Source organism: Wasmannia auropunctata, unplaced genomic scaffold, assembly GCF_000956235.1.
Source record: "Wasmannia auropunctata unplaced genomic scaffold, wasmannia.A_1.0 LD336029.1, whole genome shotgun sequence".
Lineage (NCBI taxonomy): Eukaryota > Metazoa > Arthropoda > Insecta > Hymenoptera > Formicidae > Wasmannia > Wasmannia auropunctata.
Genome location: NW_012026861.1, coordinates 1,085,088 through 1,112,048, shown reverse-complemented (window position 1 = coordinate 1,112,048; position 26,961 = coordinate 1,085,088). Strand labels below are relative to the sequence as shown.

Genomic DNA, 26,961 nt, shown 5'->3' with positions numbered 1-26,961 from the left:
TACGCTATTATAAATTACAAAGATAAATTATAAAGATATGTGTATTTTAATATCGATATAATAAAAGTTAATTCCAACTTTTTTGCTCCACAAGTCTGTTATCTATATTTACTAGATGCTCAATAAAATATCTTTAATACGCGTCTAGTAAATAAGACTATATTTCTAATATTATCGTATATCTACGTACAATATAAACTTTATAATTCCGGCATTTGTAACACTGATTAGGCTCTGGCCCAAAGCATCCTCGGCACTCTTCGAAGCACGGTATGCATAGCTGCGTGTCAGCATCCGCGAAATGATCAGCCGGACACTCGTCCTCGCATTGCTCTCCTCTCTTATACTTGGCGCATTCTTGACACATTTGTTCGTGGAAGCCGTAATTTGTGCACCTCTTGCAACGTGGATGGCACTTCTGACAGACGCCTTTTCCGACGAGAATTTTTAAAGGGTCGTCTTCTGGCTCTGAATCCGAACTATATAACTCGTAATAATGACCTGCGAATTACAAAAAAAGAAAAAAAAAACTTTTTTATAGCACCACTTACTATAAATTATATTACAAAAATATACTGTAGGCAATTTATTATTTTCAACTATCGCTCCGTGACAGTAATGTTAATTTTGAACAGCTATAGAATTAATGAGAATAAACGAATTAATAACTTCTTGCATTATTATATAATTATTGATCTTTTGATTAGAGAGTATATAAGAATGTCACGTTTTTCCGTTATAACATATTGATACAAATATTCATGTGTTCATACAAAAGTCATGAAGCAAAGTTATCGTGTATGACTTACTTTCAGGACACGATTCTGTCTTATGCAAACATCCCATTGGGACTTTGCCGTTCACAATTGCCTTTTCGCAACTATGACATCCGTTGGCGCTTATGTTGTTCTCCGGTCCCCTGCAACCGCCTACGCAGTTCTCGTGGCAGTGTTTACATTGGCCGTTGTCGTTGTACTTCGAGGACGGGCACTCGGACACACAGAACGGCCCGTCCCGCACGTGTTTGCACTTGTTGCATTGGTCGGCATTAGGCCCGGTGCAGGAGCCGTCGCATTCTTCGTGGCACATCTTACAGGTCTTTTCGTCCGCCTGATAAATTCTGGCAACATAATCGTAATCGATTGTCAACCGACGTCGAAACTTCGTGTGAAGAAGTAAAATACATAAAATCAGTGAGCAAACGAAAAAAGATTAGAGAGTATAACGGAAAGGGAACAAAGCATAAAGAATTAACAAAAATAAAAAATGGCACACACGAAAAATCGTTTAAATGTAATTAATGTTTAGAAATGTTTGCCACTCATGCCACTCGCTCTTTTAATACAAGTGCGAATTAAGGTGCAGTGAGTTACGATGAGAATGCACGTGCTCAATTTACACACGTAAATTGCTTACGAGATGGATAGAGATGAAAAATAGAACGGCGAAAATTGAGGCTTAAGCTCTCGCGGAAGATTTTCGATTTACCTTCAATCCATGATCTATGGAGGAGCAATTTCGATTGGACAGAAATCGCATTATTGGAATTTTCAACTTCGTGTTATATAATTTTACGTTCGCCGACTTACCCTGGCGCGGTGCAATCTTCAACACAGTCGGTTTCTAGAATGAAGTTCTTGCACGACAAACACTGTGCTGGTCCCGGTCCCCAACATCCTTCGTTCGAGCACTGCTTGTCGCATACGAGGCCATCCGCAACTGCAATTCAAATAATATTCCGTATTATTTTTTCATATAAAAATCGATCTAGTTTCATTTATCAATTATCACTGAATAAACGCCTTTTAAATGTTTACGTAATAATATTAATCATATTTTTAATTTAATCTTCAGACGAAATTATATAAAAATGTAAGAGCTTTCAAAATAAAATTTAGTATAATAAATATGTCAAATTTAATTCCATTCAGAATATGTACGAGGACATGTAAAGAGAAATTAGCTTTAAATTAGGAAAAAACTATGCTTACTTAAAGCTCTTTATTTATATACTTACTGCACTCAGACTCGTTTCGATTATTCGACAAGAGGCTTTCGTGCTCAGACGATTTCTTGATGCCGTTCCAATTGATGCTTTGCGCGTAACACAGATCTTTGTTCTCCAGAATAGCGATCGAGCCGGAATAAATCTTCTTCAAGGAACTGAGACCGAAGGACACCAGGGAGGTCTTGACGATGTACAACGACGCGAAATACTCCGTGAGCGTTCTACCGCCAATCACCTCGAGATTACGAAAGTACGAAAGGTTTTTGAAATCCTCGTGAGCCCCCTGAATATTGAGGTAGCCCGTGATTTCTTTCAGCGTTTTGAAAACCTCTAAGCTGTCAGGATGCATCCTTTCGTATCGTTTGCCGAACGTGTAGTTTGAAAAAACGTGCTGAAAACCCTCGAAGCTCTGATCCAGAATCGTGATGGATCCTTCGATAATCGTGCAATCCTTGAAGGTGTCGATGTTACCGGAATGCACGCTCTTCTCCACGCCCTTGCAGGTCTTCGGGCAAGGACCGTCGCAGGGAACGCACTCGCCGTTCACCGCCTTCTTCTTCGGCGGACAGGCTCTCACGCATGCACCGTTGTCCTTCAAGAGATGCTCCGGACATCGTCTCACACAGGTCGCCCCGTACGCGTACTTCCCGTCGGGATTGGCTTCCCACGAATATGTCGTTGGATTGTATCTGAAATTAAGGGAATCAATTTAAATATCTATTAATATATTCTCTTATTAATTTCAACATGTAATTAATCTGGATCCGATAGGCAAACTTTATCCCAGTTTTTTCATATATTAAATTTAGTACTTAGAAGACTTCAGAAGAGTGTTATATTCGTCTGGTTATTTATGTTAAAAAAATTATATCTTTCGCAGCAAATTTTACGTCGGTCTTGTGACGAGGATATATTGTAGGTACATATAATGTTTAAGACTTACTTTTGCATAGGAGGGCACTCCTGCGTGCAAACGCCGTCGTCGAAGAAATTCTTACAGGCGAGACAGTCGCTCTGTTTGGGGCCGGTACAACCGCCCGCGCAAAAAAGATGACAACATTCGCGTGGATTAGGACCGAAGCACCTGCCCTGCCAGCACTGAGGCGAACAGTTCGTCTTGGAGAACTTCTGACAGTTCTCCGGACCTTCGCCCCAGCAGCCCTGCGTGCAACTCTCGTCGCACGCCGGACACGCGCGTTCCGGCGACGTAAAATTATATACGTAAAAATACCGTCCCCCCTGGCCTGTGATTATTTCCTCCCAATTGATAGTCTTGATGTGGCAGAGGTTGTAGTTGTTGTACATGCCCACGCTCCCGTTGAGTATATCTACGACAGAATCAAACGCGACAAGTTAGATATTGTCGCAAATCGAGACAACAGAATAGTTTGTCTTAAATTTCACGTCTAAATATTATCCGATTAACATAGCATTATTTTTAATAAGTAATTTGATGAATTAAGAAATATGAAATTTGTATATTTATAAGCTTTGTTTTTATTTTATATGAATATTAATATCGAATAAATAAAAACTTTAAAATTATTCAAAAAAACGAATATTTTTTAAAACTATAATAGCGTTTCCGATTTGTTGACTCGATCCGAGTCGATGGTCTGTTGTTTTTAGCTTTAAAAGAATAGTAAAAGTGTGCAAGAAACGCTAGAAAGAACAGACCATTTTGACTCGGAGTCAACAAATCGAAAACGCTATAAGTCTGTTCGCATTGAATGTACTGCAAAAGTTTTTGAGAATTTCAAGCAACGCTTTGAACAGACATAATATCTTCACTTTCCCTTTTTTCAATGCTCGAATATCTTCAAATCGACCATACATTAGCCATATTTTTTATTGGCTGCTTTATTTTAGAAGACAAAGCCGCGAACAGCTAATAAATATATGGCTGAAAAATATGGCTAATATGATCGATTAAATTTGGAGATGTTCGAGCATTGAAAAAAGAAAAAATGAAGATATCAAGTCTGTTCGCGTTGCCTGAAATTCTTAAAAACTTTTGCAGTACATGCAATGCGAACAGACTTGTAGTTTTAAAAAATATTCGTTTTTTGAATAATTTTAAAGTATATTTATTCGATAAACATTACGATAGACATTACGAATAGATGATAGACGAACCGTTAGAGATAGATTATTTATTCGAACTTTATTTGAGTTATGTGAACTTGAACGAAGACGTCTAAAGACGTAATGCTAATATAAGGTATAAAGTAGGCTAACGTTACCTCTGAGGGACGGCATCTCCAGGTTGTGCATTTGACACATTGTAACGAAGAGGGCGAACTCGTGGTCGTGAATATTGAGCTTAAAAAGGGTCCTGCCACGGATGATCTGTAGGCTCGGGAGGATGATCCTGGGCACGTCCACGTGACTGATGAGCACGTAGCCGGTGACCTCCCGTATGTATTGAAGGAAGCTGAGGTCGAAGGACTTGTTCTGGAGCCATGTGATCTCCAGGTTGCCATCGACGTAAGTACAGTTGGTGTACCGGTCTCGAAGATTCCGGTAGTGATGTTGTTTGTTGGACGGCACGGAAAGACGGCCATTTGTACCGATGCAAACTATACGCAAAAAAAAAAATAACATGTATAAGTTACAATTTGTAAGATGTATATAGAGAGAGATGTAAAAAGATCAATATTTTGTTTGTATTTTACTTTTAATTTCTTCATTGTAAAAACTATAAGAAAATCCAGGGAAACAATCGTAATAATAGTGTTAGCAACATAATATATTTTATTTATACCATTTATTATGGTGATTTAAAGAGTGAATCTCTATATTTATTAATTATTATTATATTATTATTCTTTAGTTTAATTAAATTTGTTTCTAATCCCCATCATAATTTATCCTATTTATTTGGTTACGTCAATTTCATTTATTAATATTCCGTTTATTCAAATTAATATTAAAGCTAATGAATGGTGATCTAACGGTATTCGTTCATACATCAATGAGTATCATAAATTGCATATATCTTCTAAGTATAGTATAGTAACGATAGATTTAACACAGTAGTTTATTGGGCAATTCAAATAACGGTTTAGATTGAAGCCGAATATCGAGATTAGATGAGATTTTCTTTATGTAATAAAAAGAAACCGCGCGTAATTCATTTCCGATTACGATAGCTGTAGATTCCACCCACACTGTCAAAGAGTATTCTCCGCGATCTATAGATAGTAGTTCTACGTACGAAGCGTGTCATATCGGTGGGCGAACCACCTCTGTAAAATGCAGCACACGCGCCGCCGTGATTTCGTTGTGCAATTACGATCTTGAGTTGACTGTGTTCAAATGACCGGCGTAATACATTCAAAGGCATCGTGTATATACTTCATGTAAGTTATGGCAAACGTTCGTGGCTTACAGAACGGGGCAAGAGAATTTCCGTAAGCCACGAAGTTGCTTGTACTTTCTGGCAAAAACGGTCATTTAATCGTATATCCACAAGAATTGATATTAACATTGAAAGACGTCCACATAAACTTCCCATATAAGCTACTTTCATATACAAATTAAAATTAATTTACGATTCTCTCTTGAAAGAATGTAAGTGTTTATTTAGCCGAGCTTAGAAGAGAAAGTAAGTAACGTTTGTCATTGCAGAATATTATTTATATTATGCAATTTTTTATATAATAAAATTTAAGACAGATACGTTTATGTAAATTTTGTATAAATAAAAAGTTAAAATTTAATATAATAATAAAATATGATTCTTTTATATAGTATTTTTAAATCTACGTTTAATTGATATAGTTTCAAATAAATTAAAATTATATTTTTTTATTAAGTAATTAAGATTACATATTAATATAAAATATATTTATTACATGTAACAAATTTCTACACGCTTATTATATTTTTTACTAGTTATAAAGAGAATTCTGGATAGAAATATGTGAGATATTTAAAATAATTTGAAAAATTCTTTTACAATTTTTGATATTGATTCAACAACAGAAAAAATTGTGCCTTTTTAAAGACTCTATCGCACTTATAACTTATTTTATTTCTACAAGTATTATAATAATACCTATAATAAAAATCAAGATACTTTGAAAAAATATTGTCTCACTAATTAAGTATAATTCTTCCTGCAGCAACCCAATAATTGACACAATTATAAATATCGCAAAGAATGTTATATAGAAATTAACCGAACGAGTGAATTCTCCTTGGCACGTAAAAACGGCCATATAGAAAAGAGCCCAAGGCTTTATTAGATAGCTTCGCGCAAATTCCTCGCGAAGCAAGAAAATGATCCGCCGCCGTGGAGAGCATAGTCGCACGTTCGCTCCCCCGGAATTTGGTTTTGCTCGCAGCTTAAATCGCGCACTCGCATCAGTCCTCGCGGACAGTCCTCGCAAACCAGCGGACGCGATCGGCACGCGGTGCCGAAAGGGCGGTCTTAATCTAACCGGCGATCGGAATCATGCGAAAATAATTGCGCGGTAAGAACATCCTTCTTGCGCGAGGGGTATTGGTTCCTGCAGGAGGGGTGTACCGTATAGAAGAAGACCCGTCGCGTCCTCCGTTGCCGACAATGTCGGAGAGATCGGAGGACCAAGGAGGGAAAGAACCGACGGAACGAACGCGAACCCGAGGTACCCATGTATTTGTATCGGCCAGCTGCTACTCAGAGAGAGAGAGAGAGTCACGGGATACCAAATGCGCGTACCGTGGCATGGCGCCAGGAGCCCCGAGAATGCAGACCGAGCGTGGATCTGCATCGGCGATCGGGGACCGCGCAGGTTTTCTGTCGTGTTCTACCCCCGTGTCTCACGGAGACTCGAGCCGCATGGAAGATGAACGACTTGATTGTCATAATGAAGAGGTATGGCGAATATTTGTCGAAATATTTGTCCTGCGATTTTTCGTCGAAGCGAGAATACCGCTGTGAAATTACAAGATCTATCGTTTGACGCACAGAGAGATTGCTCTGTATTTAACAAATAAAACTTTCATAGTTAATATCAAGAATGATAATGAAAATACTTAAAGTATCGATCATGAATCCTATCCGATTTTTTTGCGAATATTTGCTGAAATATCTGTCTGACGATTTTTTTTTTAATAAGGAGAAAAATATTCTGCAATAAAATAAAAAAACAGGCCATGGTTTGATAAACAGGAAAAATGTTTTGCTTCGATGAATTTTTTTCTACAAAATGCTGTTACGTTTCAAAATTATAATAGATTAATTAACAAAGTCAGATGAGCTCGTGTTCGCATTCTCGATGGTGCAAGATAAGAATACATTACATAAAGGGCAACTTGCGTTAATTGGAAGCACTGATCATGTCATCTCGAATAATATCATTTGCCCCTTTGTATGTTTCCTCTCGTCAGATAATTTGCTATCTTATAATAAATATTTTCGTTCTTTTTTTAGATTTGCAAAGTTTAGCATTTCAATTATTCAGAATACACGTATTATTATAGAACTCTGAAATAATAAATTTCAAGTAATATAAGTAAATTAAAATATGTCTAAGTTTGTATTGTCCATTTTATTGTCTATTTTTAGCAGTCGCTGCTGCTAAAAATGAACAGTGTATCGCGTGACTGACATTTAGAGCTAATACAGTCGACAGATGCTATCCGGTAAACGAATTATGGACCTAAACCGAAACGTAGAGCGGCTCGAGTCGACACGTCGGGAGGAACTTATGGGCGCTTCGGCACGGCGTGCTTGGCGGTGGAAGGTGGTCCGATAAAAAGGGGCACCGCAAGCGTGATGGCTGCACGGACGTTTAGACAGGAGGAAAGTGGAAGAGAAGTTCGCGCCGGAGAAGTGTCGGTTAAGGTCGGCGGGCCGACACGTTCCACGTTCTTGTTTTCCTACAAGCTCCGAGGCTCGGCTCACCCGCGCAGCACGAAATTCATCATTAGATCCTCGGGGCTGGGATACACCTCGGCTGAGAAACGTGCTGATTATCCCCGACGGCGGGGCTGCGAAAATTGCCCGGCGAGAGCCGCTCGCGTGGAATTAACATTCTGCCAAATTTATGACGCCTGCACCGCAGCCGAAGACAATGGCGGTGGTGATATTGATTACGGGCGTGGCGCGAATATCGCCTTCCTTACCATTATGCGAGAGGTTCGTAGGAAACCACCCCTCCCCTCCAACCTCGCCGCTAGAACTAACTGCAAGTAGTTATCGTAGTTTGGCATTTATAGAAGTGATGATCATAGTTAGAATACTAATTTCATTCGCTGAGTGGATACCTATCTCTTACAATCGCTTAGGGAATAAATTTGGCCAATTATATAAAATAATAAAGAAAAGTATGAAAAAAAGAGATACAGGGCTCTTAATTTCATTCGTCCTTTAAAAGAACTCCGGCGTTAGTTGATATAATAGAGGTCTTTTCGCGTATTTCATAATTCGCTGAGTGAATACCTATCTCTTACAATCGCTTAGGAGATGAATTTGGCCAGTTGTATAAAATAATAAAGAAAAATATGGGAAAAAGAGATATAGGGCTGTTAATTTAATTCGTACTTTAAAAGAACTCCGGTGTAAGTTAATAGAGTAGAATAGTCTTCTCGCGTATTACAAAGAAGATATTTATGCGTAACAAAGTTATACAATGAGGACGGCAACAAAAGGCTGGAATTTTGCAATCTCAAATCTCGCAGGTTTAAATGCGAACGATAAATCTGACAAAAAATATCGCGAAATGTGAGAGATAAGGGAGACGTAGGATGCGAAGAAACAAGTGGCCGGCGGGACGCGACGCCGAAATCCCGCGGTGAGGTTCCTTTTGTGAGAACGAGAAAACAGTACGTCGTCGTACGGAGTCATACGTGGTTTCTTCGACCACCTTCTAGCGGGAGAACATCGAGAGATTTTTATGCGGCACTTTAAAATGCTCCCTTCTCCATTAAAGTCCCAAAGTAATACGAAATAACCGCACGCCGATGGCAGCGGCGGCGGCGGCGGCGGCAGCGACGCCGTTTATTTGAGCTCGTAAACATCGATACTGTCGAGCCTCTCACAATCCCCACCATCTCGAGATCGTTTCTAGGTGTTAAGGCCCCCTCTTTCCCTCCTCTTTCTCTCAGTCTCCCTTGTAAAACGGAGCCCTGCGGCTAAATGCCCGACGAAATAAAATCCGGGTATCGTAAACGCGCGAAATAACTATTGGTTCGAACTCGAGAAAGAAAAGAAAAAGAGAATTCAAGGTGAGAAAGGATTTCGGAGTAGGGATAAAAAAAATTAAGAGAAAGAGAGATAAAAAGGAGAGGAAGGCAGGGGGAGAGAGAGAGAGAGAGAGAAAGAGAGAGAGAGAGAGAGAGAGAGAGAGAGAGAGAAGGGGGAGAAAGCAATTTATTACTTCGAGGAAAACTCATGAGCAAAATACAAAAATAATAATAAGTAGGTTAATAACTGTATAAAAGCATAATAAAGCAAAAGTGAGAAATAGTTTGAATTAACAAACAATAAAAGTTATAAAGGAATACAAGAAATATAAGATGAAAAACTTTCCACTTTTTAAAGAAGAATTTAATAAGTGTTAAAAAGAAAAGGTGAGATGAGTGAACTTTTTATAGTGGATTTCATAGTAGAAAGCATGTTTCAAACGAAGACAACATAGAAGGCTGGAAAATCTCTCGAAAAAGAAACAATAATTTAAGATCGAACACTATTGAACAGAAGACTAATTCAAATTCCACTTTGAAAAGAATTTCATATAAAATATCAGGATAACATAACACATAATTTTTTAATAAAAATGAATGTAAATGTAGAAGCTCGTCACATGTTTTGGATAAACATAACGTAGAATCATTTGCGATTAATACGGAAGACTATGCGTTGAAAAAAAGCGAAGCTCCAATCTCCATGTATTCGCAACGTAACGGTTTTCGCGTCCAAGCGGAACCGTGCTATGAGCTTCAAGATGAGAAGTTCATGTAGATATCGACATTACATATACATACATGTATTATTATATGCATGTATATAATATATAATATATTTATATAAAATGCTTAATCTCACGTATACACACGCACACATACACACATTATAATTTCGCATTCGATTACGTTCCATTCAAAATTTTTAAACATTTCTAAACGCAAGGAGCAATTTCATAATTCAATCTCGTTCAAATTGATCGTCTAACTAAAACGCTTTAATCCAGAGTCAAGATTATCACCCAATCAATTTGACTCGCGACTCGAGCGGCAGCCAATTCTCTTCACCGAAGCGTCTTGTCATTGTGACGTTGAAAGTATTCTAATTCATGACTAGTGTTGGACGATACTATAGGCTTTCGCCGGGACTCAAAACGAATTGCTTTGTCATCACGATCGTTCGACTGCAACTACTCCTGGCCGGCCTGGCATACAGATCCTCGGCGCGGGATTGGTGAACGCGAAGGACGAGAGGGATACATCCGAGCCGGGGTTGTATAAGTCCAGCGTATATATACGTTGTAACCGTGGCGTAACCATCCCAGGGCGTAACATTAATAGCTTTATGGTTTATTGCTTTCGAGTCTGCGGTTAAGTTCCTCCGCTCCCTGTGGCGCGGCCGGCCTGAAGGCTGCGATGTGGTACGTCTCCGCGCGAGTTCGTGTACCTTCATTTTTCGATTTCGTTATGTCGACGGTGCGGCGGCGTTTTATTCACGTCGCCCCGTTCGATCGTGACTCTTCCCTCCTCCTCTTGTTTCGCCTTTTCGCGCCACCGGCATTCGCGGTGCGTTACGTTCGAATTAACCCTTCGGATGCATTTTTGTCTGAGGCATGTAATTGAAGAATCAAAGATAACCTGAATCGCAAAAAAAAAAAATCTAGGAAAGGAAAAAGATTTGAGAAATTATTTAACTCGAAGGAGAATAACTGAAATTTATGCTTATTATTTTCTAAAGCCCATTTGTTGCTGCAGTTTTAATTTTATCTTTATTCAGAAAGATAACATTGAAAGTTTTATTAGTTTTTAATAAATTACGATGTAATATTCTAGACAAAAACACTTTTCACAATTGGCTTTAATAAATTTCAACTTCGGATTTTAACGTCATTGTGATGGCTATGATATATGTATGAATTGCAAGCTGGTTTTAATTATCGCTGTCAAAAGAAGTGTTTTTACACAATCTTGTCTTATCGTACAGTCACAGAATCTAGACTATCTCACAAGAATATAAGCCGCAATAAGTGTTTCATGACTACCTTGTTCGATACAGATAATAGAGTTAGTTTAGGTGAATAACAGATTATATAAAATACAAAAATTAAATTTAAATTTAAATCTACTTAGAGAAAATCTGTAAACTCTATTATGAATCACCATATAAATATTTCCCTAATGACAGATATTCAAAATGCCAGATTTCTTTTATACATAAAATCTTAAATTCGTTTTTTATTTCTAGAAAATTAAGAATGTAATAAAGTAATGTAATATAACAAAAATTACGTTAAAGATATTAGAGCAAGTTTGCGGACGCGCATGTTTAAAAAGTATATTGTTTATTTAATAACATTACATTTGCCTATATGGCAATAATTTGTAATGCCGCATGTATTACCCATGCCAATTTTTCACTTCAGGTCACTTCACAGAGCGATATCATAACGCGGTGTGAGACTGTTTTCAAGAAAAATCATTCGGACGCTGCCTTCCTTTTTCACTTTCGCGCATTAATAAAGCGCAAAGTGAGGCGAGGAAATAATGACGAATCGAAATGAAGTACCGAGGATGGCGCAGACAAGGAACAAATGATGGCGCGTGGAATGCGCTTTGTTCGCTTCTCTCACTCTCGACGATACATCGTACATTCGCTACATCTTGTTCGCTCCACCTCTGTCTTCCAGCGGCTCCTTCTGCTTCTCTCTTTCTCTCATCTCACCTCGGTAACCTCAGCAGCCAAGCTGGACCACGCGTTCGCAGAAAGGGCACAAGAACTCACTTTTGTTTCTCAGGTATAGAATATCGATTATTCGATCCCTGCTAGCGTAAACGTTATCACTTTTAAGTCTCTTTTACTATGAAAAATCATTTTTATTACAAAAATAATGTATTAATTTTTTTCGAAATTATTCTTTTTTTAATCTTCTATTTAAAAGAAAAGAGTGTAGCCTTTAAAAATTTGTTATTCAATTTTTCTGTGAAGTACTTGTTCTAAATTTTATCTGTATGATGTAGAAACAATTATGTAACACTTATTAAAAGCAATGTGTATGTGTGAATCAAATATTCCAATAAATAAAACAAAATGTATTCATCTATCTTAAAATGGTAAAAATTTTTTAATTCAAATAGAGAATCATATTTAGTATAATTATAACAGTAATTTATATCGTTTTGTTATAAATATACCTATATTTTGAAGTAACGGTTATTTTTCACTACATTTGAGAAAGTATTTTCATCGAATGAGCAATGACTTCTAGCGGATTTTACGTGAATGACAGCTACAATTATGTGTGTACATTCACAGATGTGTTAAACCTCGCAGATGAAATAGGAGGTGACAATGGTATTATATAGGGCGAGTTATAAAAATCGCTGGATGACGGAGAGTTAATGCTTTCCACTGCGTTGTCCAACTAGATTGCACGTGATAACATTGATTCCGAATTCAATGCGTGACGTTAGGCGGCTAGGATTTATATGCTATTTAGCCAAAAGAGAACTCTGCGCCGCTGTCATCTGAAGAGAAATAGATTTCTCTCATACAGTTCGCGAATGCTAATACGCGGAGAAGTGAAATCTAACTTACGGTAATAAACGCTCTTTCTTCGTCGAAAGATACTTTAGTAGGTGTTATAGTGGGTTGCAACATAATGCGCGTCGCATTTTCGCGATAAGCGCATTTATATATTATTTCGCTAGTTATTTAAAACTGCATTCAATTAGCATATTAATTTGCTGAGCTTTTAACTTAATTTGTTATAAACATAACTTAAAATTTGTAGATTTATATGTATGTATATGATATTTGTACATGACATGTATATCCATTTATATAACTCTCCATCGATTTTTAATTATTTAAAATAGATAATTTAGTTGTTTTTTCAAGTTACGTGCAGCTGTGAGACTCTTTGGATAATATTAGAAATAATAATAGCACGGCATAAATTATGTTTATTGTTAAAGTGGTATTATAGGCTGCATTGTATGTTCAACTCGCACGAGTTCGAATCGCCTGCAACCCTCGTTTGTTGATGCATACAACTTGCGCAGTGGATAACAATCTTGCCTGAGTGCTTTCCACCATAGTCGTTGGTCTGGCGAAGATTTTGATATACGAGCGTCTTGTACTCGCAATTACACGACGCTTTGTCTGCCTTTGGAATCACTTAACTGCAGATAAACGTGTGTACATTGAAACATTTTAATATGTGTGTGTGATGCTAATAAACCAACATATTATCGATATTTATTCAAATAGTATGAATTCTAATCGTATAACCGTGCAGTACCTGTATTTTTACTCAAATATTCAATATAATTTGATCTTGTAATTTAATTTGGCGATTAAAATCAAAATTAAATCAAAATGCAAAGATAAAATAATGTGAAATATACACTAATAACGCACGTGTATATCCTTTTTTATTGCAGTTTTACAAATCTGCATCATAAAAAAGAATATTTAATTAATGCTAATTAATAACTGATCGTTACATTTTAAAGGAGCTTAAAATCTCTTTTTATTATGGATAAATTTTGAATAATGTCATCTTCTTGTGAGCAATCGATTCTAGAGAATTGATAGGAATTTATAATACTGTTTTTTTCGTAAATTGTGTAATGTATACTAAATTTAAGGGAGAAAATTCACAATCGAAGGAATAGTTGCGAGTAAAATTCAATAGTCAAGGCAAGAATATGTGCAGGGGTAAAAGACATGGATTCATCTTGCGCGAATTCGCAGCAGGCGTCGACCTGCTGTTGAGATTCACTACTCTGAGAGAAATTACGTCTCTTTTCAATGTCTTTGTTCGTTGAAGAGGAAGAAGATAGACATCGAGGTCACATCGTGGCTGTCGTCTCAAGAAGTGTTAACATGCAAGACAACAAGAAAGATCATTATAATTAAACTATAACTCTCGATATATCGTACTATGGCATGAACAACATCAATCATTAAATTTTTATTTATATATTATATACAATCGTTTTTATTTTTTGTTCAAAAATTAATTTAAATCTTTTAAGATTTGACGACCAATTCGACTTCCTTTTAATTTTTCGCAATCATGTGGAAGAAAACGCTAAAAATGTATAAATTCTGCATTTTATTATAGTTTTTAATCATTTTTAAATTAAACTTCTGGTGTTAATGTCTTTTAATGCGTGCATATAATAATTACCTATCTATTTAAATAATTCTAAATATTTAAAAATGAACATTGTTAGTTTCTTTTTGAAAATGATTTATAGTATTATTTCTCAGATCAAACAAAGCCGAAAATTGAGTCGAGAGATTTGCATCGTTCTTATATAATTTTCAGACTTGCGATAATCCGGGCGAGAATCGAATTTCGATTTCGAGAGACGTTGATTTTTTTCCCCCGAGATTTAACTCGCGCGATCGCGATCATCGATCGATGATCGCCTGGCCGATAACACTTAAACGTGGGCGTACGCCTATATCTCCTCGGCATCGTGCAATAATCTACCCGATCCGCGACGTAGATCCCGCGCGAATATCTGACCTCGGGCCGGTATCGTTTAACATCCCTGATCGAGCATCGTGCGGCACCGAGCGCCTTTCGTCCTTTCGTAACGCGCGCTAAATTACCTGTCCCTTTTAACGTCGTGCGTGTAGCTTCAAGTGCTTGATGGACGCCTCGCGGGCTTAACTCTTCAACTGTGGGAAAGATTGCGCGAAAGCTTGGGAAAGCGCGAAATTTCAAGAGAAATTTACCTTCGCTGTAGAAAGGACTAAATCTGAGACGATCCCTATCAATTGCCGATTTATGGCAGACAAACTAAACCTCGTTAAAAATGTGTACGTAGCAAGTCTATTAAAAAGAAATTTTACCAAGTAAATTCTTCTCAATTCTAGATATGTGTTAATATTTCTCAAAATTAAATTTTATAATGATATTTATATTAAAATAAGTCAGAATCATCAGAAAATGAATTGGCTAAGAATTTTATATTGTGTTATAATTGTTAAACAATAAAGAATATAAAATAAATTTCTTATCATTATTTGAGTAATCATTTTTATTTGTACGTTCATGAAATCTATAAAAATTCCTCAACATATCTCCTAAAGATAGATGACTTTAAGTAAGAGTTCTTACGATGGGAATATGACGTTGGGAAATTCCGTCTCTGCACTGAGCAGAAATTTGTTCGTGTGCTCGGTATTATACGAACTATGTCTGTACTACGCGCACATATACATCACACTGGATCGCGGAATGCAAGCGGTAAGTTTAAGTGACGGGGCAATTAAAGAGCAATTAAAGTCGCAACACATCAGGAAGGCCGATAAAACATGAAACGTAGTTCAAACAAGAAATTTGGTTTCCCACGTTGATGCGCAGTTAACTGCACTGTGTATCCAACGTAACTTCTTCCTGAAATCGGAATTCGCTGGGCGAAATGCGAAGATATCAATTTTTCTGCGTAATATACGAAGAGATTAGTCGTCGCGTTTGCATTTTGCAGCGACTGGACTGCCACGTGTCAGTTTCTCTTCAGCTTAAGTTCGTCTTCCGTAAGATTCTACCCGGTGCGATCAATGCGAAAAAAGCCACCCACACGCCTCTCACCCTCATCGTCCCGTCGTCGTCCACCCACATTTCTCTGCTAGACTTGTCGGTGCCTATGGGCGACCTGATGTTCGCCATCGATCAAGCAGTCAACTTGCAGCGCAAGAACCGTGTGTTTGACTGGCTTTTCAACAAATGCTACATCTTTCATCTTCTGATCGTTTAAAGAATTTTTCGTCTTTGCCGTTTGACGTATGCGGGGCGAGGCAGCTATCAGATTCGGTTATGGATGATGGGAAGATTTTGTTCCTTTTTTTTTCCGACCGACGTGACGTACCGTATATACGATTTCGCCTACGAATTCTCATATCAATCATATATCCGCGTATTGTCAATACTTCAAAAATATAGATATAAGTGACATATGTATATAGTAGATGATACAAGAGAAAAAATAAGCAGAGATATCGAAGAAATAAATAAAATAAGAATTGAATCACATGAAGCAAGAGTGTCTGAGATGTTAGTTCAAAGAAAAATAATTGCAAGTCTAAGAAATTTCTTGTTGTATATTATTGGATAGTCTCAAGTATATTTACTCAAAATTGCAAGTAGACTTAATACAATGTTATCAATTATTTTCCAGAACAGAGAAACTGCATATCACGTATGTCATATCACATGATGCATTTCATTTTATATATATTCAAGACAAATTAGGTATATTCTCTGCATCGTCCCATCGAGCACCTCTCGCCGATATCCCACTCTCATTCTGAATAATGACGCCGCGTTGTCATACACAAAATCCGAGACAGTGCTCCTCATCGTCGCGTTTTCGCGCGTCATCACGTCAATCGACGACGATTGCCTCAAGTCTCTCTCTCTCTCTCTCTCTCTCTCTCTCTTTGATCCGGCATACAATGTGCAGCTTAAGAAGAAACGTTGACAGCTCCATTTGTGCGGCATTCAGAGATCTCGCCTCGATCATAACCGACGACGCCCATTGTCGCGGCGCTCTCGCGCGTTCGCGCGATCCAAAACCCTTGATTAACCCTTCGACGGGGTGCATTCATATCACAAGCGATACGCGAGTTCGGCCCGGCGCGGTCGAACGCTGGCGAAACGAATGGCGAGGCCGTTAAGTCGCCGAGCGAAGCACCTGTGAGGCCACCTGTTACCCGGTTTCACCGCGGGATTGTCGCACGAGCCCGCGAAATGCCCGCCAGGCAGATTGCGAGAGACGTCAGGCGAAAATGATTAATAAGAATCGGCTCATCTGTTATACCGCGTGTGCAATCTCTCCCTGGAATGCTGCCTCAATTGAATCCCAGGTCGTAGAGCCGCGCGTTTGCACAATCACCGCGTGTTCATTACTTATTCTGAATCGATCAACTATTTTGATAGGTTTAAAATCGTCTGGTTAATAATAATAATAATAATAATAATAATAATAATAATAATAATAATAATAATAATAAGGTCTTGAAGACGGAATTTTCTTATAAGCAGGGTAAATATTCAGCACACGGAAAAATATGTGTGTAAAAAAGATAGAAGTATCTTAGAAAATTTGAATCCGTATCTCAATCTGTATCTATACCTCTCTATAAATAATATAAATCTTTCAGTTCGCCGCCTCAAACTGTTTATATTAAAACTTTAAAGAATGGAGGAAAAATTGCTATTAATTAGTTATTAGTGATGATAAATGAGATTCAATTAAGACTCTTATAAAAAAAAGAAAATAAGATGAATAGATGGTCACAAATTACCAAGATATATCGATATTTTTAGAACGTATCAGAAGGAATTTCGGTAAAAAAGAAACGCGGCGGTGGTGCTTCGAGCTTGGTCGGATCCAGTGACGCAATTCCCAAGTACATAAATAAATCCACCGGGCATATTGAGCGGTTATATTTCATTGGCGGGCAAAAAATGTGAGCGTCCCTCGGAAATGTGACGTCTCAATCCGTCTCTGGGATCTCGTCGATATTCCGAACGGTCAATTAAGGTATGCCTCCCAGATGTCCCCTGTCTGGTCTTTGCGCGCACATATACGTCGACGACGACGACCGACGACGATAAGTCGAACGAGAAAACGGTATAACGCATCGCGCGATATCTCGCTTCTGCCTCGACGGGTGCTCTCTCATGCTTATGCCTTCGATAATCTTTCTTCCTGCTCCTCTGCGACCGTCTCGTTACTTACTCCTTATTTATCCTGCACTGGATACGCTGGAAGATACAATCTGCCGAAGGATCCGTCGAAGGCGAAGAAACCTGGCGCAGGCAAGCGAGAAGAGAAAGCGAGATTCCCTAGCCACCCAAGAAGAAATGCCGTAATAATTAATATGACCGATCAAAGGGATGATACCGATGCCCCGGCGGTATCGAAGTGCCTGGACCGAAGGGACAGGAATTCTTCGAGATTCGAAGATTAGATCGGTACGCAAATGTGAGTGAAATAGGACACTGTACTTCGTGGCCGGGGGGTATAATGAATAAAACTTCTCGCTGCTCGTCGATTATTCCTGAAGCTGAAGATATAAAATAAATGAAGAGCTCGGGGCGATGACTGACTAGAGCTGTACGAGCAAGAAACCTTGTCAATTTCTTGGCGTACGCTCATTTACGGATTCGATTACGGCGCCAATCAAGCATTCTTTCATTCCTTTGAGAAATAGCATATTAAATAAGCAATGACTTTAAGAGCTGCAGGGAGCACCGAATCTCATTAATATTTATGACTTTTTGTCGCCATTCTACTTAATATACTTAAAAGATATGATAAAATAGAAGCTTTTAAACATTATAAAACATTTTATCATAGAATTATTTTAATTTTATTTATTCCATTTTTAGAACCATTTTTACTCCAGAGAGCACAGAGCTTTCAATATTAAAAATATCCCTAAAATATAAATTTAATGGCTATTAAACCAAATAAAATAGTGTAAGTACAGTTTAAAATACGCATAGTAATCGCGAGATTTCAAATAATACAAGTCACGCCGAATGATTATCGAGGTCGGGCAGAAATTGATGAGCTCTGTAATGAACGTCAGAAAAGTTCTATCCTATATGCGCGAAAGTCGGCATGATCAAAGCCGTGGTACACGTCAGAGGATGAATTCTGAAATTGCTGCGTCAAGCGGGGGCACTCGATTTTTTTTCCAAAGAAATTCGACTTTTCAAAATAGACGTGTCCCGGACGTCTCCCTTTATTCTCTCGCGTAAATAATATCCTTGCGTCTTTACGCGGCGGATTATCGGGGCTGCACTCGCCTCTTAATAGACGCTTTATTCCGAAACGCGATATACCTTAAAAGCCGAGAACGATAAAGACGGCCGATTAATTTACTGCGGCACCATAATCCCTTCAAGGTGAATCCTTCCTCCCTCACCGAATATCTTATCGTTTCTTTCTCTCTCTCTTTCTCTCTCTTTCTGCTTCTCTGATGGTTTGTCTCTCATCCTGTCTTTCTCATCCTCTCTCTTCCAACAAAATAGAGGCTGTAGAGCAACATGGCGGAGGTTTTATTCCCGCCTAATGGATAGAGAGAGAGATCGACTCGGGGCTTATCATTTTAATGGAAACCTTTATGGAGGCCACTTTAGGTGATATCTCCTCGCGTCCGCAACGAATTCTGGGTGGTTGTTCAATGCGCTGGACAAACTGCACTTTTCAGCCGCATAATGCGCAGCCTCCACGCTCCGGTTATTGTGCTAATGGAAAGACATTCTAACAATCTTTCCGCTGATCATATACCAATTCGTTTCAGAACGCTACTCGAATGCAGTCCTAAAAACGGTCCGTAAAATTCGCACAGTTCTTTTCGAAGAATTCGCTGCAAGATTTGATTTCACCATCGAACTAAACATTCATATAGAGATTGTTAGTAATAGCGTTATGCGCGAAAATATATTCGGATGGGTCCGCTGAATATATGTATTTTCTAAAAAATAAAATTTTAAGCGCTTTCGAACAGCTATAAATCTCTAAAGAAGATTCGTATTTATTATTCATCAGCCAGTAAAACATCGTTGAGATGGCTGATGATCGCTTCCAAGCGCCTACATTTTCATAAAGCGTATAATAAATCAAAAATATGGGGTGAAGTCGGTGTCGTTCCGCTCTTTAGCGATTATCCAACAAAAGAAATTCTGTGTCCGGAATAAGCACCTGCCTCTATGTTTGCAATGTTAAGAGGCAGCTGTTGGCTGCGTTCAAGAATAGAAAAAAAAATTTATATTATGATTTTATAATTTTAAATTATTACGCCTATATAATTTTTAATACAAGTGTTGATTAAAATCGAGTTTGAAAGATACATCTTATTTTATCGTAATATTAATCCGATCGTTTTTGATTATTTACAAATCAACGTTAAAATCAACGTGAAATTATGTTTGTATAAAACTATCTTTAAATATGATTGTTAAATTAATATAAAAAAAACTATACCTATCAATTTAAGTTATTATTCACATTTTAATTAATTCCTATTCAAAATCTATTTTAACTCCAAATACAAATTTAACTGTTTAATTTATATCGATACTTGATAAATCTCATTAGGAAATCATCAAAGCCTTCGGAACTGCAACTTCCGCAAACCGCGTGTGTGATCCATTCGAACCGCACGTCGTGACAGTTGATAACAGATACATATCGACGCGATAATTAATGGCGACTATCTCGCGGCGGTCATCAACACCAATGTAAACATCGGGCTTTATGTGGGTCAAGCTCTTGTGCGGACCACGTGTTCGCGCGAGAGTGCGTATACCATACCACACTCTCGATCACACTGCTCGTAGATGCACTTACACGGTCATGCGCGACGCTAGACGCTCTCGATCAGGGACGAATGAGTAAGAGGTAGGATTTTAAGAGGCGTGAGTTTCGTCATTCTCTCCTTTTTCTACCATCTCCTCCGAATGGGAGAGGAAACGGTACTTTCCAGGTACTACGGGTAAAAGGGACTCTTCGGCCAAGCGACGCCCACGCCCGAGACGGCCGGCGCACCGCTTCGCTTTCTACTTTTCTAGACGGCCCCGATGATCTACGACCCAAGGGTTCTCCGCTAGGAAGAACGGAGAGTACGCTAAACTCGTACTAGTACTAAAAGCTGACTCGCAGCAACTCTTATATGCGCTCGATAAATTACGTTACTTCGACAATGTCAGATTCACTGATGCTCGCAAGATTACTGTCTCTCTTTTATTACCGACATGACCACATTCCAGCGAGACTTTGTCGCTCCGAACGTGAACACTTGCGTTATAAAAAAAAGAGAAAGTAAATCTAATTGTATGATAAATAAATATACTTAAAATAATACTTATAAAACATTTAAACTAATAATTGTATCAATTGTAAGATGGAATAAATATATGCTATAGTATTTTCCAATAATAAAATCAATAGTCATTATAAAATCTTTAAAATAAACGGTAAAAATGATTAAAAATGTATAATAGTTTATGTTTAATCGTAAATAAATAATTCTATAATTTATACGTTAGTTTTGTAACACTGAAAAATATTGCATTGTTATATTTATTCCAATTTTATATGTAAAACCGAAGAATTACGATCAAATATTCATACTTACTTATTGGTATATCTTTACTCGTTATAATACTTTTCAAATCGATCGTAATTCGTTTTTTTTGCAACTTTCCCTTTCTCTCTCTTTCCGAATAAGGAAAGTAGCTATAAAACTCACTTTTCCCTTTGACGAACTCGGTTGAATTGACATCTGTAGTACTCGGTTGAATTAACGCATCGTAGCTACCGGCGACGATCAGTAGGAGGAATGTGACGCCGAGGAAGTTGCAGGTCAACAGCGCTCGTGGCCCGTGTCGGTGGTTGAACATGATGAGCTTTCATGCCCTTCACGAACCCGTAGGCCTTGCCAAGGTGACCCGAGTGAAGATTCCCTCTTCTGCTTCGTGGACTCGCCGATTGTCACGAACAAGGAGAAGATCGGAGGAACTTCGGAGTACTGTTTCCGCCGCTGCCATCGCTCTCCCTTCTTCACCGTGCATGTCACATGTCTGGCATTAAAGTTGTCATGAGTGTCTGAAATGAGAAAAGTGGCAATCAGTGGAAAAGTAGCGCACGATGTTAAGAGAGCAATGCATTTGCTCGCTGTGCGTTTGATAAAACGCGACTCTCTAATCTCTTAGCATAATTTCCTATGCTTGGTCTCTCCTTGCATTGAAAGAGAAAAAAAAGGAGAAACGGTGCCGTGAACTTCATTTACCTATGTTTTGTTCACTTTCTTTTTTTTTCACCACGCGTTAGCTGTATCCTCGTGAGTTTTATATATACTGATGCAAGATAAGTATTGCATATTTTAAACGGAAAGAAAAGTTTAGGGTGCCCATAACAAAAGATTTGAACAATCACATTTGGAATTAAATGTTCGGTGAAAATATAGTTATGTACGTTTTTATGCGAATATTAAGCGAGAGATGAGGCGCGGAAGACAATCAGTGTAAATCATCCCGCGTTGAAATCTTGGTTATTTTCATTAGCACTTCTGAAGTGTTTCGCGAGTTACGCGTGTAAATCAATAACTATCAGCCAGTAAAATGAGTTATGCCGATTGGCGTGTTTGCAGCACGTGTTTCTAAACTACCCCGGCAACGATATTCATTATATCCGCCTGAATAATACTATGTATGCAGCCTCTATCATATCACGTAATATGCGTTGCATGTCGTATACGGCGCTCTGATGAATAGCACGACAGAATCGTAAATAATGCCCGCGTCTCCGGGCAAGCTGTTCATTTTAAGTCAATTTAACCATAGGTATAATTCCAGTTAATTAACGGGACAAATTTATCCACTTTATTTTATAAGAAAATAAACATTAACGTTATAGGTGGTGACATCAAATATTAATTTCGTGCAAATTATTTACTTGTGTAATTAATTAAAAGGCATTAAATTAATATTCATTTTGTACGGTACAGGTACAAGCGAAGGGGGAAGATTATATTCGTTTTAATTAAACGTTTAACCTCACGTTTTTACCGTGTATAACAACCCGCTTCTCATTAATTTAATCTGTATCGGCGTCAAATGGTTTTTACACTCGGTCTCCAACCCTCAACATCAAAAAAGCGTGCAGCTTATACGAAAAAACATTCACTCGTCTCTCTATAGACCGGTAGTGTTGTGTCATCGCCTCGTTTGCGGACTACCTTCGACGGAATGTACCGTGCTAGAAGATGGCAAGGGAGAAATAAGAAGAAACGAAGACGCGAAAAACGAGGGGATGATGACGGAGAAAGAAGAGGGGAGGGGGAGGGCGAAGATCGAAAAAGAGAGGAAGACAATGCGGCTAACAGCAGGTGTCTGCTCGTCTGTTCATTCCTCTTTTTTTTCTCTCTCTCTCGTCTCTCCATTCCCTCCTTTTCGTCGCGATCTCATCCAGGGACAGAGATCATTCCGGGCACTCACTCGGTATCCCTCTTTGTTCTTTCGCACTCCCCGCGGAGTAGCGAAACACGAGTTGCCTTATTCGGATTGCGACAAGCGGGGATTAACTTAAACAAATGACGTCGGGCTGCGCGCGCGGCGGCGGCAGTTTGATTGCCGGTGTCTCGTTAAGGTCGGCCTCTTCGGATCGTCCCTATTAATTACGATCGACACCCGACGACGGGCCGTCGACGACAAGGCGCTCGGATCGTGTCGCTCGTGATAGTGCTACTACGTGTTCCTCTCCGCCCTCCGCGGCGCGATTCTCCTCGGTCGTCGCGGTACCACGCTGTCTGCCAACGGGAAACGTGGGAGATCCCGGAGTGCCGCTCGAATAACAGCGATCGTAACATGTCGCGTGTGCACGAGTCTCCACGCGGTGCAGACGTTTCCGCAAACCATTACGAACCCGCAAAAAAAAAAAGAAAACAGAGGGAATCGATTTAATATACCGACATGTTTGCATTCTAACAATAACACATAAAACTTTCCGTTATCTCAATGAACTTGAAAGTCCAACACTTTCAAGATTTTTCTTTGTTTTGACACAGAATAGTGAACGTGTTTCTGATACACGTTACATTTGTAAATCACCAGGGTTTGCATAGCACTGGTGACTCCGTCAGAAATGCGACGACACGGTACGCGGATTATACGAGGCGGCGAACCGGTTTCAGACATACCGTTCGAATGGCGGAATTAACCCGAACTCAAAGGACTGGGGGCGCCGTCGACACTTCGCTTAATTGCACGGCCGGGACTTGCAAATTTTTATCGTTCGTCTCAGGGGCCTTTAATCCTATCTTTATAGCTGTTTCTGATTGCGACCGTGACGCAAAGCGCGCGCATAGCATAAACATATTTTAAATCTTCTTGTTATTCGTCTCGCGATTTTACAAGAGTCTGTGCGTAAAGGGTGGCGACTCGAGTAAACATAAATTTAAGTATACACTGTATTATTAGATATATACATTATAGGTATACTATAACGCACTCTTTCATAATGAAAGTTTAATATAATAGCTCTTTCTAGTAGAAAGTTCATTCTGTTATTGTCGCAATCATTTTGTCTCGAAACAATTTCTCAATATAGTGTTATAATAGAAATTGATTATTTGCCTGCTTGCTAACACAATGCAAGAAAAATAATTTCAAAGATCCGACAGGAGAATTAATGACGGTAGACGTACATTTTCTTAGTACCTAGATACAATCTGACAAAGTGTCATGAATTTCCGTAACTTGCATAATAAGAACTCGTTAATGTTTTTGCATTGCGGAGGAGGGGGGGGGGGAGAGGGAAAGAAGCATTTCTCTTTCTCAACTTGCGACACGTTTTGCGACTCGCGACGCTTCAGTGGTGAAATTTCTCCGCGATTAAGAAAACCACGAAATATAATAATTTACAGTCGCGATAAGAAATAAAACGGCGTCAGCTCCTGTTACTGGCAGCTGAGCGATCGTATAACATTATAAACAATATCCACGCGGCTCTCCATCACAACGTATCACTTCTGTCTCCGCAGGTAAAGATCATATTTAACTAATTTTTTAACAGGTACTTGCTGTGTTTTTAAGTAAAACATACTGTATGTGATAGAATATTGCTTTTAATACAACATATTACGTATTTTCGTTATCGATTCAATTTTTATTTGTCATTACATTTAAACTATCATGTAAATATAATGTATACATTTTAAATGTGACATAAACGATAACAAAAATATCGATAAATTTTCTTCTCGTTTCTCTATTATTCTCTCTTATTTTTTCAATTCTCAGTCTCGTATACGTATGTTATGTAAGGCATACATTAATACTGGGCATCTTGTATGTATATAGTTTTCGTTTTCGAATTATATTATTCTAAGCTTTTCTGTGTTAAACTTCCAGATAAAATCACGATTTAATAAACTGTATAAAAAAAAAACGAAGGCTTTCTTGCGTTTTTCGTTTCTCATAAGCGAAACGCATTTGTCACTGTTGCACCAAACAGATCAGTACGTTCTCTTCGATACTTCTCAGTGACTAATCGTTGATCGTCTGAGGCGTGTCCGCTCCAGGCCTCGTTAACTTTTCTCAACGTGTACCTGCGTAATCTACCCTTCCCTCATACCTGATCCGATAAGAAGTAAACGTCGAAGGCGCCCTGCGAAAAACGACGTCGGTCTCTCGGCGACGCCGTGCACTCTCGCGTTTGTTGTTTGCAAACTGGCGTATGCACCGATCGCACGGGCTTTTTATCAACGTCTACAAGGGGAGATTAAGAGGCGTGGTTCTCCGTGTAAGCGAGATTTCCAAGTGAGAACCGCTGTTAGGAGTGTGGAAGAAATGGTGCAGCGAGAAACCTTCTCTGGGGATCCGTTAAGTTTAAACGGACAGAATCAGATTTTCAACTTATTCTCTTACTCGAAAAGCTCATAATTTGGCCAATTTCGCCAATTTTGGAATGAACAAATTTCGGCCCATTTCTTCTTTGTTTCATATATCTTCGAAAAATTATACAATATTACTTTACACTATTCTACAATATTTAAATGTTCGCCGAAGGACTAAAATCTACCTTAGATTATATATAGCTATGTATAAAGCAGGAAACTTCATTTATAAAATTCATAGAAAATATCGATTTGGATTTTTTAAATATAGCTTCACACAGCGACATTTCTTGCATACTTTATAGTAATTTCATTTACACTTTAAATGACACATACAAGCGCACCAATAATGAGGCATCATCAATAAAAAAAACAAAGATATTTAAAAAAATTCAAGCTAAGGGAAAGAAGCCTGGTAATCAGAAAAAAGTTCAGAATTTTTCTCTGCGAAATCAGAGAGAGAGAAAGGGAAAGGTCCTTCGAAGGGAGACTAACGCAAAGCATCGTAGAGGCGAGGAGCTTCGAGAAACAATAAGAGAAAAAGATTTTGCCATGCGACATCGATCGTATATATCGTCGCGAGGACCTATACGTTCCTCGTCCTTCGTCTTACCGACCCTCATTCCCTCCGTCCCCTCGCACTCGGTCGGACTCGGGCACAAAAGCGGCGTCCTTTGAGGGAGGGCACGAAACAAAAAGAGAGCCGGTGAACACGGCATGCAACCGTGTTAACTGCGCTGCTTATGCATTCATATCCTTGTTTCGCGACAACCTGCTGATTGTTTCCACAAAACGCGACAACCCCCTTGTAGCCCGTGTGTCCGGGGCCGGTTTTTCGGCGGATCGTGAGGGAGAGAGCGCGGCCGTAGGTGCCGCTAAGGACGCGCGAGTCCGCCAGCAAAAAGGATCAATTTGTATGCGGGTGAACGCTCCCCATTTCTGTCGCCGTTTCTTAACAGCGCCGGCCGTGTAACGTTTGCACGACAATGGTGACGGCGAGATATAAGGGCGCTCAAGAAATGCGCGTGTATACCGGAAGACAAACAATTGAAGAGTCTGAGGAACAACAATGTGCTAATCCACACGAAAGAGAGAGAAGGAAAGGCGAATGAGGTTCTAAGATTTTGTCTGCTGATCCCGACGATGATTTTTATTTTTAAAAACAGTTATATTTTTGAGAGGATTAAAATTAATGTAAATGAGTGATACACAGAAGATTTATGTATTACAAAAAATGGCTTAGCGAATATTTTAATAAAGTTCGTTTGAGGTATACATATAATTTAGTAATATCTATTAATATATATATATATATATTTATTAATATTAATATATATATATATTAATA

General features: G+C 38.6%; 1 protein-coding gene across 4 annotated transcripts in view; it reads right to left on the bottom strand.

Moving 5' to 3' along the window:
* LOC105452573 (epidermal growth factor receptor) overlaps window positions 1-26,961 on the bottom strand; it is a 153,008-nt gene that overhangs the window by 4,092 nt on the left and 121,955 nt on the right. For 2 of the 4 annotated variants that reach the window (XM_011693803.1, XM_011693802.1), the window contains exons 2-8: window positions 21,468-21,823; window positions 4,252-4,587; window positions 2,952-3,336; window positions 2,018-2,697; window positions 1,590-1,719; window positions 810-1,120; window positions 191-501 (exon numbers count right to left, since the gene is read on the bottom strand). In XM_011693803.1, coding sequence (XP_011692105.1) covers window positions 191-501; window positions 810-1,120; window positions 1,590-1,719; window positions 2,018-2,697; window positions 2,952-3,336; window positions 4,252-4,587; window positions 21,468-21,618 — 2,304 coding nt within the window. In that variant the 5' untranslated portion in view covers window positions 21,619-21,823. Of the gene's footprint in view, window positions 1-190; window positions 502-809; window positions 1,121-1,589; window positions 1,720-2,017; window positions 2,698-2,951; window positions 3,337-4,251; window positions 4,588-21,467; window positions 21,824-25,351; window positions 25,405-26,961 lie in introns of those variants that run through there. The other 2 variants (XM_011693804.1, XM_011693805.1) reach the window with 2 other exon arrangements.